We start from the raw sequence: 19,025 nt of genomic DNA, 5'->3' as shown, positions 1-19,025 counted from the left end.
TTACCTCCTCCTGTTTACAGGTTGGGGTCATGATGTTGAACAAGTGTGCAAAGTTTCAAAGCCATATGTCAATGGACTTTGAAAATATTTGAACTATTACAAAAAACTTTAACGTAAATTCTAAGTCGAAAAAGGGGCATAATTCTGTCAAAATGCTTAATAGAGTTACCTCCTGCTGTCTACAGGTTGGGGTCATGATGTTGAACAAGTGTGCAAAGTTTCAAAGCCATATGTCTATGGACTTTGAAAATATTTGAACTATTACAAAAACTTTAACGGAAATTCTAAGTCGAAAAAGGGGCATAATTCTGTCAAAATGCTTGATAGAGTTACCTCCTCCTGTCTACAGGTTGGGGTCATGATGGTGAACAAGTGTGCAAAGTTTCAAAAGCCATATGTCAATGGACTTTGAAAATATTTGAACTATTACAAAAACTTTAATGGAAATTCTAAGTCGAAAAAGGGGCATAATTCTGTCAAAATGCTTGATAGAGTTACCTCCTCCTGTCTACAGGTTGGGGTCATGATGGTGAACAAGTGTGCAAAGTTTCAAAGCCATATGTCAATGGACTTTGAAAATATTTGAACTATTACAAAAACTTTAACATAAGTGGTTACGCCGACGCCGACGCTCGGGTGACTGCAATAGCTCTACTTATTCTTATCGAATAGTCGAGCTAAAAAGGGGCATAATTCTGTCAAAATGCTTGATACAGTTACCTCCTCCTGTCTACAGGTTGGGGTCATGATGGTGAACAAGTGTGCCAAGTTTCAAAGCCATATGTCAATGGACTTTGAAAATATTTGAACTATTACAAAAACTTTAACGTAAATTCTAAGTCGAAAAAGGGGCATAATTCTGTCAAAATGCTTGATACAGTTACCTCCTCCTGTCTAAAGGTAGGGGTCATGATGGTGAACAAGTGTGCCAAGTTTCAAAGCCATATGTCAATGGACTTTGAAAATATTTGAACTATTACAAAAACTTTAACATAAGTGGTTACGCCGACGCGGACACCAACGCCGACGCCGACGCTCGGGTGACAACAATAGCTCTACTTATTCTTATCGAATAGTCGAGCTAAAAAAAACAACCAAAAAACTGTCAGCTGTTAAACTGACGTCTGCATTGTCTATGTCTATAATTCCTACAGTGCTTATGTATGTGTAAAATTCTGTGCTAACATGTACAAGAGCTCTTCACGGTTGAAGGCAGGAATCCAAGTCTGCCGAGAAACTTTTCACACGAGAGAATATCAACGGCGGATACGCTCGGTCAGACAGCTCAAAATCTGTGTCATTATCCTCACCGGTAGACCTAAAAAGAAGATGATAAATTTGTTTGTTTCTTCGGGATTTTTTAGCCACAATGGCAGAATGATTAAACATACTTTTAAAAATCAATGAGGCGGAAACAGGTTGAAATATTTTGTATATATCTTTATAATACCAGTGTGGACACAAAAGTATGGAAGGAAAGACAGCGTATACATGTATATGACTGTAAATGCACAGGATAAAAAAATATGCTTATTACATAATTATATATGCTTATTTCTCTACCTCGAAAAAATGTTCAGCTTAAACTGTTTGTTTTTTTTCTGTATGTTTTTACACCAATTTAAACACATTATTTTGTTATGTCTATGATGGTTGATCTACCTAATCAGCTGGACTAACCAGTTATTACAAATTTCTCACTACATATGCGTATTTCACTACCTAGAAAAAATGTTTCCCTTAAACTGTTGGTTTTTTTCCTGTAATTTTTACACTAATTTTCACACATTTTGTGGTCATGTCTCAGTTAATTGATTGACCTTACCAGCTTTCCTGGATATTAGTAACCAGTTATTACATGTACTAATTTTTCAACAAATGATGTACAATTAATCCAACATGATTTCTGTATCAGCGGTGAGAGACAAATGACCGTTAGACTCAATGTCCGAGATCAAATGTCAAGGTGAAATAACGCCTTGCTCAAGGTTCAAACCAGTGTCCCTATTACTAATCTGATACTCTCCCTATTGAGCTAAGTTTAGTTGACGGACATTTCACTTAATAAACGCACCAATTTCTACATTTAAAACAGAAGGTCTAACATACTTAAATGGCTACCTTAACAAAAAAGTTTAACACAGTTGAAGGGCTACCTTAACTTGAAAACCTAAGCATTTTTTCAAAAGTCAACTTACTTGTAGAATGTTTTCACGGAGTAGTGTATCCATGACAACTTGCATCCATTTCTCTTACCAACATTCTGGATTTCAAGTTCCTGTAACATCATGAAAATATTAGTAAACAATAACATACGTAACACCATTTCTTGTAAATTGCTTTCTTTAGCTACTATGAGTCAATTTTATATATATACAATGTATTTATGTTCAGGACATGTTTGAACAGAATTTGAGAATTACACTGTTTATTTACTCTAATTCTTTCCTGCCAAAAAAAATTCTAACATCAACCAATCCTGTATCAAATCAGTTTTTTTTTCAAAATCTTGGGCATTAGATTATTTAAAATCACTCATCCTTTATCACAATATACTTATTTTAGAATATGAACGATTAAAAATTTTTGAATACTGAAGATCTTGAATAATTACATTCCGGAAATGACCAATTTATTACAATATTGGCGGATGTAAGATTATGATATTTTTGGCGGGAAGGCATTACAGTTGGACTACCTTAACATATACCATCCTGAAAGTAAATGTTATTCTTTACCACCAGCATCGAGACAGGTTAGCCTTCACATCTGCTTAGTCATGTAACTATTCTTTTTGTAGCTAAATATTTGCATTTTCATCTTGAAATCCCTTAAAACTTGTAATGCATTATTCCAATTTAAAAGCAAGGGAAATCAGTAACTCAAAATTCACAGATTTTGGATTAAATACATTGTTCCTAATTTTGTACCAATATATTCCAACTTGTATACAAAAATCAGTCTATAACAAACACATATTCAGGGTCACATGACCCATGTTTTATCTACCCTGACAAACAGACAAAAATGGTTAGTTGGATAGTTGGTTGGATATTTACGTTGCACCAACACAGTATAGGTGATACGGTGGCTCTTTTCCACCTTCACTGGTGGAGGAAGACCTCAGATGTCCTGTGCATTATTTTCAGGCACGAACGGGCACCCAATTAGAAACAGACAAGCTGAACGACAACTTACAATATGGAAGCTCTGTTGGACATCATTTTGAATGTTCTTGTTACGTTTGTACTTGTAATTCGATGCATTCTCTGTATTCGGTACCCTCTTTAGCACACCAGTCACCTGTACAAATAATAGGAACATTGTACATATATAATATCTACTAGTATTTCTACAGATTTTTCAGTTCACCAAAGGTCAATTTGTAACACGAAATGTAACCGAAAACTTAGACTCATATAATGATTGACAAGCTATTGGTCATAAACATTAAAAAGAATCTTTTTTTTTTTTTGGTTGGGTTTAATGTCATAATATAGGCCATCTTGCAACTTTTCAATTTTACTGGTGGAGGAAGACCACATGTGCCCTTCCATGCATTATTTCAGGCACGAACGGGCACCTAAGTAGAACTAAAGACCTCATCACATGACAGAATCCAAAGTTCCTGATGGGATTTGCGCGCACAGCATTAAGGGGCAAGTGGTTTTACAATGTAAGCCAATGACCATAACTAATTGACCATGGATGCCCCAAAAAAAGAATTAAGATTTTTAAAAAGTCTCAGAATTTATATTTGTTAACATTATTTTTTTTCTTTTTTACATGCATTTCCTATAAAATTTACAATAATGAATAGAAAAATTGGTTTTAACCATAGCTGTGGCAAATCTGCCTCTTAAATGCTTTGTGGTTAAAAAATAAAGAAATGGATAAGGCATATAGTTTGTTTTTTTTTAAATTAACTTATATGTACATGTAACAAAAGAGCTAAGAAGACTTTCTTAATAATAACACTGTATTATAAATTGCATAACAGTTCAAGGTAATACTTACAAATCTTTTAAAAATCATACCTGGCGACATGCTGAGCATATGTACAATAAACCAAAAAATTGCTTCACGAGAAAAATCACAATAAAAAAACCAAGGGAGCTTACTCTGTTCCCTGAGATTTTATATGCACCCTTCAACATGCCAGGTGTCTTTGCATGTGAGTATTTAAACTTGGGAAGTGTCAAACTTGGATGTTCGGGGCTTGTCATCATCAACACTTTACCTGAAACACCATTGGTACGTATTATAACTAATACTTTGTTTAAGAAATAATACAGTCATCTTAAACCCCAGTCACACTAGAGCTTACGATTACTTGCGACCACCTACGACTTGTAAAACTGACAATCATCAGCGATTGTCTGCAACCAAAACCATTTTTGCACAGATAAATTTACTTCTGCGACTATCGTAAGACAAGTCATCATTGACAATCGCACGACAGGTCATAAGCAAACGTATGATGGTCTCAAGATTGTGTTGGATTACTTATGACTACCTGTGACCTGTCATGCGATCACCTACAACTTGTCCTACGACCATCGCACGATAACTCGAGGTTACTCAAGATTATCAGTGACTTAAGTGGCAATTTGTAAAGACTGTCGTAAGATTGTCGCACTTCCGAACGACCATCGTGCGACAGCCTTAGACCTTATAAGATCACTAGTGACATGTTCGATCGCAAGGAGGTTGTTGTGCAAGCTCAAAAACCGCTCTACGACTGAAATCGGTCGTGGGACCTAAATAAGATAACCTGCGACTGTCAAAGATCACCGATGACCGTCGTAAGACGTTTTAAAGATTGTCTGCGACCAGAGGTCACTGGTGATCGTGAACTGGTCTTCACTGGTCGTAAGCTCTAATGTGACTGGGGCTTTAGTTAATTAACTAATGAACTCCTGTTAAATTTAGAAGAACTTGTTTCGTTACTGTACTAAGGTGACGAAATATCCCCAACAGTAATTTAATCACTAAAAAAAATCACTGTTTGGAGTTTGGATGCAAGGAATTATATCACGAGGGTGTAGCCCGAGTGTTATAATGCTGTGCATCCGAACAACAAACAGTGATTTTATCAAGTGATAAATCATTGCTTGGGATATATTATTTGGATTCTAACACAACATCTAACAAATAAATGCTTCCGATTTGTTTCCGTACTTATTTTCAGCATGCTCCATTTTTAATGGTTACATCACATGTCTAATTATAAATCATCAACAGTGATTTTTCTTTTCCATTTAAGTGACATAATGCTCATTTTTCCATGGACAAGTTGAGCTGAATTAACTACACATTTCATAAAATTGACTTTTATGGTGATTGGCCATCAGTTGATATTTGAAAATGTGTAGGAGAAAATATAAATCTGCTAAACATATAAAAAGACTGCCCCCTATTTTTTATAAATGGAATGTTACAGATTATTTCCGATGGATATTTATAGAAATTACCTTGGCCATCCGGGTTATTTATTGTTCATGCAAAATATCTTATAAAATTAAAGGGAATAATCTAAACCCCATAGCCACAAGGGGTTTGCGAGCAAGGTAGCCGAACCTTAGACTATGTCTTCTGCATACGATAATACACATAAAGAAAACAGTATTCACTTAACTTCCTGAAGTTTTTACTTACCTTCAGAAAAGAATCGTATGTATCTGAAATACTCTATGCTATGCCACGGACTGTAAAATCCATCCAGACTTTTCTCTCCTTGTCTGATATAAGACATCTTACTGATGTAACAACCTGAAACAGATAGTTTAAAAACTAAGAAGCCAATTTAAGCCATGTGGTTATAGGAATAATCAGACCCAGAATCACATGGTCACATGGCTAAACACTACTCAGCTAAAAAACAAAGTGCGTTCTAAGTTTAATAAGGCTCTATCCGCCCTTTAAGGAGCAGAGAGTACGCACCTGTCCTTAGATAGTATCAAAATGCCAAATGGTCACCTACTACAGGGTTCGTACAGACATCCAATGCCAAAATTCAAGGACTTTTTAAGCACTATTTAAGCACGTTTTCTCATTTTTCAAGCACATTTGTTGCACATATACCGACACAATCTTCAACCTATGATGGATAGTATGTTCACCATTTTTTGTTAAATACACATTTTCTTACATTATAGAAGAACAACTAAGGGTGCATCAAGCAGAGATCTGCCAAGAATTTGAAAGTACTGGGCCCTGGGCCCACTTGGTCTGAAAATGATAGGCCATTTTTACCAATGTATGGGCCTTGGGAAAATAAGTAAACATTGACCTAAATAACTGTTTAAAAAGTTTGTAGATCTGGTAATAAATTAAACTTAAATCATATTTTAAGACAAGTGGATCACTTATGATTCAGTACTTAACCAATAATTTAAAATTATGCCTACATGGTATAATTTGCTAACTTTTAAATATTAATTGCAGGCAAAATATTTTTTAAATGGCTGCTCAAAAATTTGATATGCATATTTATTCACCTTACTTCTAAATGTCTAATACTGTGCATTATCCATTTAACTGTTTAATTGTTCCTTAACTTTGCACCAAATGTCCCTTACCACTGTATATTGACGAATATTATTACCCCTTGTATGCCTCTGTGTAGACAGCATACATCAAAGACACTTGCCGACAGACCTTTTGATCATGAAAAAAAGTCATGTACAATGTTTCCCTGATTGGTTAATCACCCTGTCAAATATTCTGATGACGAAATAGACAATTTTTTTTACACTTCATCAGGGACTTGAGTGACCTAAGGGGTGATCAAAGTTGTACACCTGTCAGATTATTCTGTAACTTACAGCATTTCTTAAAATAGCAACACTTTTTTTTCAGTTACCGATAATCATTTTAAATATTAAGTAGTTGTATAATTTGTTTGTTTATTTTATTGGTTTAAATTTACGGTAGCAGAAATGAGTATCTGTGTGGGAAAGGGATTATGAGAAGAGATGCGGTAAGTAGATAACATAAACAAAAGCTAAAGGGGAACGGATAAATTCAAGAATATGCACAATTACAGGGGAATGGGTAACACCAGTTTTGGCTGGATGACTAAATAACCCAACAGACAATTTTGTTTTCTTATAAGTCTGGCACAGATTTTAGATGCCCCCATGGCCCTTTGCTGCCGATTTTCCTACGCCGATGGCGCAAAATCGCGTCCTCTGCAGATCTCTGATCAAGTACAGATTAGTTCAAAACAACTGCAATTTGTCCACTTACTGTTACCTTGAGTAAACATTTCATTGATTTTGATACTAAATTTGATCCTTTTTTTATTTTGTTAACCGTTGATTTTTATCAAAACTATGTCATTCTGTGATTCAAACATTTTCAAGCACATTTTTAGCAAATTTAAGCACTTTTTAGCACTTTTCAAGAGAGTAATCAAATTCAAGGACTTTTAAGCACTTTTTTACATTTTTAAGCACTTTTTAAGAAAGAGATTCAAATTTAAGCACTTTTTAAGACTGTACGAACCCTGTACTAATTTTGAATCCACCAATTCAATAAATTTGACTAAATATACAAAATGTATGTTTCTTTCTATTTGATATACAGTATACATGACTAAGTGATGCAAAGGATGCCAATGAGACCAAAAATAACCCCAACTGGAACTGAAACTGATAAGTCCTTGTCATCTTAATAGAGCAAGGCAATCCTGCCCTTCTGTGCAGTCTGACCAATCTATATACACTTTGCAGATAAATTTTGGTATTTTATTATTTAGATTCCTAAAAAATCAAATGGACTGTTCCAAATTCAAAGCAGATTGAATCCATTGATGTCTTTTGAATTTCACGCTTCTTCCAGATTTTTATACTTCACAACACCAGATGTCAAGTGCTGTGGCACAGCTGTAAAAAGTTGCCCTGTGCATCACTTCAGCGTTCTTATATTTCACTGGTCTTTTGGGATCATTGATTCCAGCACTTTTTAGTGCTGAAAACTAAGTACCGCTCATTTTAGCCAGTGCTAGAGGGCATAAGGGATGTTGCACTTTTCTTGTTATCCCTCATGTACAGACTAAATCAAACAGAGTCTGCACTTTTAAAGTTATCATGTTGTGATTAATGCTTTTGACAAATTATCCTTCTTCCAGATTTTTTTTTTCCACAAGCATTTCATGCAAGAAAATGACACAGGTAAAAGAGTCCTGTCTAGGATTTAAACATACAGGCATTGAGAGTAAATCAACATAAGTAGTGGTGGCATGGCCCAGTGGTTAACTCATCAGACTAGTAATATAATGATTGCTAGCCCCCTGGGTTCAAACTCCGTCAGGGGCAAGTCATTGTTTCCTTCATTGTTTCATTGCTCAGTACTGGATGGGTCTAGAAAAGGATTTGAAAGTGTATCTGTAAGCTTATAGTTTCCTACACAATTAAACTAAAATAAATTCTGTATAAACCAACATAAGCATTCATCACTTAAGGCCCCTTACTTATCTTTAAGATAGTTAAAAAAAATATAAAAAATACCTACCAACAAACTGAAGATGTGGCCTTTCTATGTACATGTTTCTCCATAATCCATATTTCTTCACTTTTCCAGTATTGGAACCCCACACCCTAAAATCAGTAAGATTTGTACATCCATATAAGAAATTGCCAATTTATGCATACAAAGATTTTAACAATTCATATTTCTTGTAAAAAAAATTTTAACATTTGTCAGCAAAAGAAGACCTGTACAGAAAAGTACTGAAAAAGACCACCTGCAAGACTATTTGTAAGCATATTGATAGCCCTCTTTAAAAAGACCACTTTCAAGAGTATTTGTCAGCATATTGATAGCCCTCTCTTAAAGGACCACCTGCAACAGTGTGCTGTAATCTATTTTCATGAAATCCATAGGTGAAACAACATCATCTGAAAATGGTCTTTCACAGACAGGTGAATTCTTTACACATATGATGTTGATGATCCTTCTTATTTTCACTTCTAAGTTTGCTAAAAAATCATTAACCTATATGTAACAATCAAATTCATGAACATTTGTGATTAGTGATATTTCTAACAGTCTTAGTCAAGAATCTATTACTGAAATAGTGGAAGAGGCAGAACAGCCATGGACATCTGCAATTTTTAGTTCCAAATATCTCCAAGGTAACATAATTGGAGATAAAAAATGGCAGAAATACTGTGACCAAAGTTGTCATTCTCATTCACTTAAGATTGAATTTAGACCAACCTGAGACAAGCAAGCCTCCAGAGTTCCTCATCCCTCGCACATAAGTAAAATCCTCGACATACCTGTAATAACCAAATATTTTACATTCCACACAAATGGAAATATGCCCAATTGATAATAATGCTAAGAAATATTGCAAACTTAGTCACGGAGAATCTTCAATGTTTTGCTCATTGCTTTTTGCATTCTTTGCTCTGAAGTGATTAGTACACTATTGCAGAATTTTTACCCAAGTTGTATCAATGTCCATGCATTATTAATCTTAGAATTTTCTTTCTTTAGATCTGAAAAATTTCTATATACAGTCTAAGGAAATAAATTATAGAACAGTAGTCTTTCATTCACAAATGTTCTCTAAAGTTGGGTCAAAGAGGAAGAAAAAAATAACACAAGAGAAGATGATGTCAACTTTGACTGTATCTTGTTTCAAGGTCAAGGTCACATTGTCAGGGCCACAGAGTCAAGGTCATTCACATGTTTCCAAAAATAACAATTTTCTTATTTTTCATGTGTGACCATAAGATGTGACCTTTGCCATTATAAAGCTTGACTGAATCAAATGTCAAGGTCACAGTGTCAAGGTCATTGCCAGCACTTACCTCAGCAATACTCTCCAGTGACTTCATGTCAAGCTGGGAGGACACGACCCATTTAAATATGTAGATCAGAACCTCAACTGGTAGAGCAGATATGTGACATGCCTGAAATATGACACATAAACTAGTAGAGTAGATATATGACATGCCTGAAATAAGACACATAAACTGGGTATATGACATGCTTGAAATAAGACACATAAACTGGGTATATGACATGCCTGAAATAAGACACATAAACTTGTTATATGACATGCCTGAAATATTGCAAGTAACTGGAGAGCAGTTGTGTGGCATGCCAAAAAAAACATCACATACATGGTGGGGCAGATATGTGACATGCCTGAAATATGACACATGAACTGGTAGAGAACATATTTGGCATGCCTGAAATATGACACATTAACTGGTAGAGCAGATATGTGACATGCCTGAAATATGACACATAAACTGGTAGAGCTGATATGTGAAATGTCTGAAATATGACACATAAACTGGTAGAGTAGATATATGACATGCCTGAAATATGACACATAAACTGGTAGAGCTGATATGTGAAATGTCTGAAATATGACACATAAACTGGTAGAGTAGATATATGACATGCCTGAAATATGACACATAAACTGGTAGAGTAGATATATGAAATGTCTGAAATATGACACATTTCCATGTAGAGCAGATATGTAACATGTCTGAAATATAACACATGAACTGGTATAGTAGATATATGACATGCCTGAAATATGACACATAAACTGGTAGAGTAGATATATGACATGTCTGAAATATGACACATAAACTGGCATAACAGATATGTGACATGTCTGAAATATGACACATTAACTGGTGGAGCAAATATGTGACATGCCTGAAATATGACACATAAACTGGCGGAGCAAATATGTGATGTGCCTGAATAAGATATATCAACTAGAAGTGAGATATGTGGCATGTCTGAAATATGACACATAAACTGGTAGATCAGTACATTTATTACACAATGAACAATGCTGTATTTTTAATTGTTGTAAGCAAATTGTATTACATAAAACCAGAATAGTGTAAGAAATTTCAAACCTACCCTCTGTTGATATGCTGGAGAACAGATTCGTTTTTCCTCCACTTTCAGATTATGGAATCTACTCAGCAGATCTGATTCCAATTCCTCACCATCATAGCTGTAATACATGTATATTTATTATTGTCACTAGTCAAAACAAACAAATCTAGACCTATTACATGGACAGATCTTTCATATAAAAATTCAGTAAAAATTATCCCTAAGTTGATAACATAAAACCTGCAAACTTGTAGAGAGACACTTTATGACCTATCAACTGCTATAAGTCTCATTATGCAAATGTGACAACTTTATATAAGTAAGTAAGTAAAGTCTTTATTGAGGCTACACATTTGGTTACCCAATATTCCATGTCGGCCTCGAAAACATAATTTACAAAGCTTACATCATTTACATCAAGGTTATACATTTCAATTTTCAAAATGCATAGTTTTTGCATGAAAATGCAAAGCTTGGAATTTTCCAACAGTTTCAGATTTACGAATGGAAAAAGGTATATTATTCCATGGTTTGGGGCTCGAATAAGTCAGAGATATTTTTTAAGTTGTGGTACAAATATATCTAAATTTTTTATTGACCTAAGATACACCCATAAGCAAAATTTACCTGTCTACGGAACTTTCACTTTCAAATCGTTCTCTTGGACTTCTGGGATATTCTATCCTCATTTCAATGTCAGGTACAAGCTGCATGGCTCGACGATAGAAATTTACAGCTGATGAAATATAAAAATAATATTTCATATGAATGTTAGTGTGACACTTGGCAGGTTAATAAAGTTTCGTTTGTCAGGGTTTTAAGTTACAAAGGCACTGCTAAGGTCATATGGCAATTTTTCAACTCTGCTTGCACCTCCGATGCTTTTCAATTCATTGTTTTACGCACAAGAAGTCAAAATGAACAGAATTTAACATGGGAGTAAAATCATAAGAATAAATTATTCAATGATCCTGTTTAATAGAATAATTTTATGTATGTGTTTTTCCTGTATGTTACAAAGAAGCCTACATATGAATAGAAATACTGGAAGACTGCGGGACACATGGTAGATACGTAACAATATCCTTAAAATCCTTGAACTGTTAGTTGCTATGCAACTTGCGTATCTGATAGTCTGTAGGATAAATGCAAAATCATCATTATATGTGGAGCACTAATTTTCGTGGTTTTCGTGTACAGGTCAATCTACTAATTTAAGATTCAACAAACTTTCTATTTTATCTGTTGTGCAAGTATTCTTACCACATTTTTTGCATTTTACTTTTATTCAAAAACAGAAAATCCAGGACTTTAGGAACCCGCAAAAATGTCCTTTTTGACAAAACCACAAAATTTCATGCCCACTTAATTAAGTGAATTTCCCTACAAAAGCAACTTCTTAACATGATCATTGAAGTCAAAGACATTTGGACATTTGGAAATAATTACCTTCATAAAGTGACCCCTCTTGTTCCAGTTTAGATCCCATCAAGAACAATGCAGCAGCCTATAACAAAGGGAGACAATTGATATCTTTCATGTGAATACCTACAAGGGGTGGCGAACAAATATTGTTTCCTTCCATATCAGTCAGTACATAAGCAGGGTTGTCATTAACATTTTTTGCAGAAGGTTTGTTTTGAACTTTAGGCGGTCATTTCTGTCTTTATCATGCATAACAAAGAGTGTTTTCTTAGTTTTGAGGCGGCCCATAATGCATTTGAGACAGGCATTTTGGCCTCCTGCCGCCTCTTAATGACAACCCTGCATAAGATGGAACACATCAATTTAAGTGGATACCAAAAGATAACAATATTTGCAATCTTGCTTATTTGGGGCTACTAACCTCACAATACTCGCTCTCTTTTTTACATTAAATTATATTTATTTCTAAAACTACAACAAAACTTCCAAACCGAGCATCAGTATTTTAAAATTGTTGTTTTCAGGGTCATCACACTAGATTCTATCCGAATTGAGAAAATAACGGGTCTTTTGTTTAATCTACCACAGTATATGTTTGTAATAGTAAATTTACAACTATAAAGCTAGGTTTCATATTAGTATTTAAACAAAGAATCATAGCATGTGCAAATAAATTTTTTTCTCTTCTTTCAGAATCTACCCTTAGCTTAGTGTATTTTGTAAGAGGACTGACAGTTGTGTGTAGGTAGCAAAAGCCTGCTAACATCACTGTAAAAAAAAGAAATTTGAAAATGGAAGTTTTTAAAGGGTCAGCTTACCTCTTTCTCCACCTCATCCTTTTCAGATAATCCTTGATTACTCATGTTTGCCTGACTTCCCTTTAATTCTGCCTGCCATTGCTGCCTAAATTGTTCCAATTGACCTTGAGAGTAAAATAATACACTCATTATAAACTAAATTAATAATAAATTATTTATAATAGTTACAAATGTCAAGTAAAATTCCAATTTCTTATGACATGTATTTCACAGGAATTTGAAGTAAGGATGTGATGTATCACATAATTTTCTTCAGATTCCATACAAATCCAAACAACACATTCGCATAACTTATAAATAATGATGATTATTCATTTCAGCAATGAATTGATAACAGAATTTTGAACTTTAACATAAACATAAACAGAATTTTATTTTAATTCATGTAGTTCATGTAGTATTTCAGGTCAGAACATCATTAATGATGCTAAGCTGAACTTCTTGGTCGTTTTGGAGATTGTATTCCCTTTTCATTATTTCTCTTCCAACTCCTTTGTTATGGTTATTATTCTTAAACAAATATTTGACATTATAAAGTAATCTGTTTACTTTCTCCATCCGAACAATGCTTTTCTGGAGCACTTTATAATTTTTTGTATCTTCTTTTTTCATAAAATGAGAAAAAAATGCAGCCAAGCCAGAATTCCTTAAATAACTAATCCCTTCTTATGTTATAGTCTGACATTATATTAAGAAAATTGTTTACTTTCTACATCCAAAGGTTCATCATTTTCATCAAATGCCAGTATTTCTTCTTCTCTAAACTCCCCCTCATCTCCTTGCAACAAGCTTGGCACTTCCTTTTCCAAATCCTTTAAAAGAAAATAATAACTTGTTGGAATAGAGATACTGTTCAACTTAAAAAATGTGTTAATTTCTTAATACTGAGTACTGTAAAAAAAATGTACACAATTTATTATGTACTTGTTTGCAAAATTATGCAAGAAATCAGAAAATTATTTAAACTATATTTATGACAGCAAAATTTCTTTTTTTACTCTAACAATGGTTGCAGGTTATTGCAGAATTCTTGGTCATAAAAAAAGCAAAAAAAACAAACTCCTAAAACCTGTTATGTCTATAAAAAAACTGTAAGTCTATAATTGCAAAAAATTCTTTTATAAATTGTCTGCGAAACATATATGCTTATATAAATGTATGTCTAGTATAAAGTATTTAAATATATGTATGTATACCCTTTATGCCTAATGAGGGTCCATCTACCCATTAAAGCATTATAAGTAGCTTTCGCTACCAATTAAGGCGCCAGACATAATTAAAGTTTAATTTTTAAGTACAACATGGTAATAATCTATCACTGAGTATTAGCTAAAGATATGAATTGCACTTTAGGCAATGAATAACTAAACATACATGTACAATAACCTGTGACAATAGCAAAAGAGGTAGCTCTTATAAGAGCCAAGAAAAGGGCCTGTGTTGCAAGTTGTCACTGTGTACGCACTCTTAATTGTACCCTTCCTTGTTGTCCCTGCCTACTTTGTAAGGTAAATCCCCTTTCCGCCACTTTAGACATTGGCATCTTATTCCAATTGACCTGAGTTGTGCTGCTTTAAATGTAACCATGACCTGAGCTGAAGGAATTGAATGTGAACTTGCTGTCTTACACATGCCAGTATACAGTCAGTGGATCTTAAATCATCAAACCTAGTCCAACTAATTTTACTGCGCAACGAGATATTGTGCTATTTTCGTGTCTGGGCAATATCTCGCCTCATATATCTCTTTAAAGCGAGATTCTGCCCCAGAACAAAAATATCTCAGAATCAAGCTTTGGCACGTCAATATATTTTGACTACAAACCATGCCTTGTCCCTCTCAATGACATGCGCAAAACAGTGGGGCTTAGTGAGTTAAATGTTATATGTATTTTGATATTGTGTCTTGGCAAGGTCTTTCTATTTGAGAGACCCTGGTCTTGTGCCTGTGTTCAGCTAGGTTGCGTACTGATAATGATTAAACTCATAAAGAATAATTGCAACATACATGTTGTGCAATTTCGATTTTTAATTCTTATTTTCAACAGTTAACCTTTCCCTTAATAATGAGTACCAGGTTGTGACGGGCACGTTACGATACCGAAATCAACTTGATTTCGGTAAAGTTACCGAAATCAACTTTTCATTACCGAAATCAACTCGTAAAAACCAACCTAGTTAAAATATTGCTATTATTTCTTCATTATTTGATGAAAATTAGTGAAATAAACTTTCAGTTAAAAAATCTATTGAAAATATTTTATTTTAATGATGTTATTAACAAAAATGTAATTATTGAGTTACTTCCCTTTGTTCTAAACAATCCGTATATGTGTTTAGCATTACCGAAATCAGCTGTTAAGTTTAAATTTTGTAAATAAATACATGTATAATACATATATAGTGATTATTTAAGATAATTTATGTTTTTGAAAATTTAAAAAAACCCGACTACATTGATGAGAGCGTTCAGTTGCAACTGAATAGATATCATGTGTAATATCTGTTCAGTGCATCCAGGCCACACCACGGGGAGGCGCTCTCTTCATGACCCATCTTTTTTTTCTTTTCTTTTTCTTTTTTTTCTTTTATTTTTTTTAAGTAACATTGTAATAAATAACTAAATAAATAAATAACTAAATAAATAAATACTAAACGTGCGCTGTCACTGATGCTTATACACGTGCTATAATTTCAATATACAGGCACGAACATGGGTAAATAAAATGTTAACTTATGTTTAATTATTGTACATTATTTTAGTATAAAAGAACAATGATTATTAATAGAATATGGAACATGAATATGAAAAAATGATATATATTCATTTAACACGGTACAATATTAATGAACAAAGTAAGATTTTTTTTTTCTCCAACATATGAAATGAACTTTCGAACAGGGTTTGATTCACTTTAAGTCATTATGCAATAAAATATATTGCAAGTTTAGAGATATTTGGTACACTAATTATGTATGTTCAGCAACCATTTATTACAAGACATTAGCACAAGCATGTGATATATATGCACGTGATTATCGTGCATAACAATTTTCTAATCAAATCGTATTTTTAAAAAGCTATGATGGAAAAATATAATACTCTGTAATATGAGTTAAATCTAAGTATAAATTTTGTACATGTTTATGTTTTATGAGTTTGAATACAGATATATAATTCGACTGCTCTAAAAATTTTCCATAAACATTGTATAATGTATCAGGCAGTAAAATTGGAAATCGGAAAGTTTGTCTCTTTCTTTTATTGAACAGTTAAAATATATATTAACAAATCGCTAACATATGTTATGGGGACTCTTTATTATAATATTTTTATATTTTAGTAATTTTTTAAATGTTTATTACGAAATAAACCGATGGTCCATTATAATCTTTTATCTGTAACATACATTGTATGTCAACTGTACCTCCTGTCTTAATTACTTCACACCTTACTTAATACAGTAATACACAACATGTCATATCGTACAAGTTACAACATTACATAATTGAAATTTGTCAGTTTAAAGTGTTCCATTTTTTCCATCATATAAATATATATCAGTCATTCCATAAATTGATGCTGTTTACAGATATGAATTTAAAATGATCAACATAAAATCATGACTTAACAACTTTTTCAATAAGTAGAATATGTAGTTATTAATATATTATAAAGTATCCGGGACATCAAAAAAATGCATACATTTTTGGAACAACTGATATGCAATTTGGAAATAATAATATCAAGGCACCTTGTCTCATATACCGAAATGTTTTCTACGGAAACATATAGCGACCACCCCTACATGTTAGTTTAAACAGATCTTTTGACAATTTATTTAATATAACATTATATTTTTACCAGCTTAATAGATCTGAAATATTTATAGTATAAAACTATAAAAAGAAGTCTTTCTAAAGTTTCCATGCACCGATGTATATTAAAGAATTGCGGTTAACGAGTATGTAATGTCAACTAGAGCACCTCTATTGTCCGAGCACGTGTATGTTTGCTCTTTATAGAAAAGGTGTTATGATTACATGATAAATGGCAACCGCTACGTCTTTATAATTTAATCAAATCATAATTATTGGATTTAAATTAAATACTGTGATAATTTTCAATCAACTATTTTAACAGTGATCTAAATTAGGCGGATAAACATTGAAAATAAGCGATATGAATTCAAAGTTTAAAACTCACTCAAATACCTTTTTTAATAGACTTCTGAAATTCATGCAAATTATTTAGGGATTATTCTCATCTTTGAAATGAAATTTGATTTGATTTCGGTAATAAAACACATTAATAACAAGGGAAGTAATCATGATATGATATACATAATTATCCGTCTATAACATCATCATCTTTTATAATTAAATATTATTTTCCTTTGTTTATGGTTCAGTTTGAATGATTTTATATTAATTACTAAAACAAGATCTATTAAAATGTTTATTTTAACTTTTACAAGCCGATTTCGGTATGGTAACATATATTTCGGTTCGTGACAAATCAGGGAATTCAAGTAATCTTGATATTTAGATATTTGTTTCTAATTTCATAATTATTAATTATTTCGAACTGATTTTTTGCATGAAAGTCAAACTTAACCTATTGTAATATATTATAATGGAAAAAATATAATAAAACTCTTAATTGTGATTTTACAAGCCGATTTCGGTATTGTAACATATATTTCGGTTTGTGGCAAATCAGGGAAGTAATCTTGATATTAAGTTATTTGTTTCTAATTTCATAATTATTTATTATTTCGAACTGATTTTTTGCATGAAAGTCAAACTTAACCTATTGTAATATATTATAATGGAAAAAATATAATAAAACGCTTAATTGTGATTTTACAAGTTGATTTCGGTAATGAAAAGTTGATTTCGGTAACTTTACCGAAATCAAGTTGATTTCGGTATCGTAACGTACCGGGTTGTGACAGTTGCTGAAAACGAAAGATTATTTACCATTTTACAGACTTCAGGCAGTCTTTGAATTTTCAAATAGTTAGTTCACGGAAGGTATACAAAATAACAGAGGAATACAAAAGTGCTCTCCTGACAGCTGCCATTTTGTGATGATTTTGATATTGGTACCCAGCTTTACAGGCATTGTCTATTATGTAGAATGATGTAGACCGGGTCCATTCTATTTTGACTGGTTACCTTGCTGAACTACCTCATTTGAACAGATTTTGATAAAAGGATTTAAACCAGTCGACATATCATAGACATGGAAGGTAAACAAAATGAATTTGTATAATTCTTTAAAAAATCTGTAGTAAAATAACTTTTCTTTTTTAAATAAACTTAATAGAGATATTATGTTTAGAAGTCTTATTTTATGTAAAGGAAAATGCAATATAGAAGTGTATTCAACGATTCCAAATCGCTTGAAAACATGGTCGCGTTTGTTGACAAGTTGTTTACACTTGTCAGCCGGTAGCTAAGGTTGTAAGAAATATTATGAATAAATATTATAATGCAACGAGAATAATGCATGTTTCCGAAGAAAATGGGAATGTATGTTATTTAGATTTTGTCTATGTCGACTGTCACAATTGGTACTAATCACCAAGCCTAATTTTTATTATAGATCAACAAAGTTTACTGAAACATCTTTCACATAAGCACTTGGTTTCGGGATAAAATAACCCTTTGAGAGGTTTGTAGAACTCAAATATAATTGAATGTTACAATATAGGAAAAATGACGGTTTTAGAAAAGAGACATCTACGTTAAAAAAATTGTAACATTCAATTATATTTGAGTTCTACAAACCTCTCAAAGGGTTATTTTATCCCGAAACCAAGTGCCTATGATCATTCATGTCTGACATCTAATTATTCTAAAATCTATTTATCCTATATCTACAATTTAAAAA

The 19,025-nt window shown here is 32.9% G+C and overlaps 1 protein-coding gene across 1 annotated transcript; it reads right to left on the bottom strand.

Annotated features, from left to right (window-relative positions):
* Positions 1-701: 701 nt before the first annotated feature.
* Positions 702-18,260, bottom strand: LOC132717297 (F-box only protein 9-like). Its single transcript, XM_060700729.1, has 14 exons — positions 18,110-18,260; positions 13,834-13,939; positions 13,128-13,231; positions 12,334-12,391; positions 11,512-11,620; positions 10,906-11,002; positions 9,825-9,926; positions 9,226-9,287; positions 8,518-8,603; positions 5,659-5,772; positions 4,122-4,240; positions 3,199-3,303; positions 2,199-2,278; positions 702-1,318 (listed from the first exon to the last, which is right to left on the bottom strand). Exons 1-14 carry the CDS (start codon positions 18,110-18,112, stop codon positions 1,201-1,203), a joined length of 1,263 nt encoding a protein of 420 aa, XP_060556712.1. The 5' UTR covers positions 18,113-18,260; the 3' UTR covers positions 702-1,200.
* Positions 18,261-19,025: the final 765 nt, after the last annotated feature.

The sequence above is a fragment of the Ruditapes philippinarum genome, unplaced genomic scaffold (assembly GCF_026571515.1).
Source record: "Ruditapes philippinarum isolate M1 unplaced genomic scaffold, ASM2657151v2 ctg12200_1_1_1_1, whole genome shotgun sequence".
NCBI lineage: Eukaryota > Metazoa > Mollusca > Bivalvia > Venerida > Veneridae > Ruditapes > Ruditapes philippinarum.
The sequence above is the reverse complement of the archived record's forward strand: the minus strand, read 5'-3'. Positions and strand labels throughout refer to the sequence as shown.

Bases quoted from the DNA above. Each gene is read 5' to 3' on its own strand.
- LOC132717297 (XM_060700729.1), bottom strand. The intron at 5,773-8,517 runs GTAGGTATTTTT...TATCTGTTTCAG, and splicing joins GCCACATCTTCAGTTTGTTG to GTTGTTACATCAGTAAGATG. The intron at 4,241-5,658 runs GTAAGTAAAAAC...ATGGTGTTTCAG, and splicing joins CATACGATTCTTTTCTGAAG to GTAAAGTGTTGATGATGACA.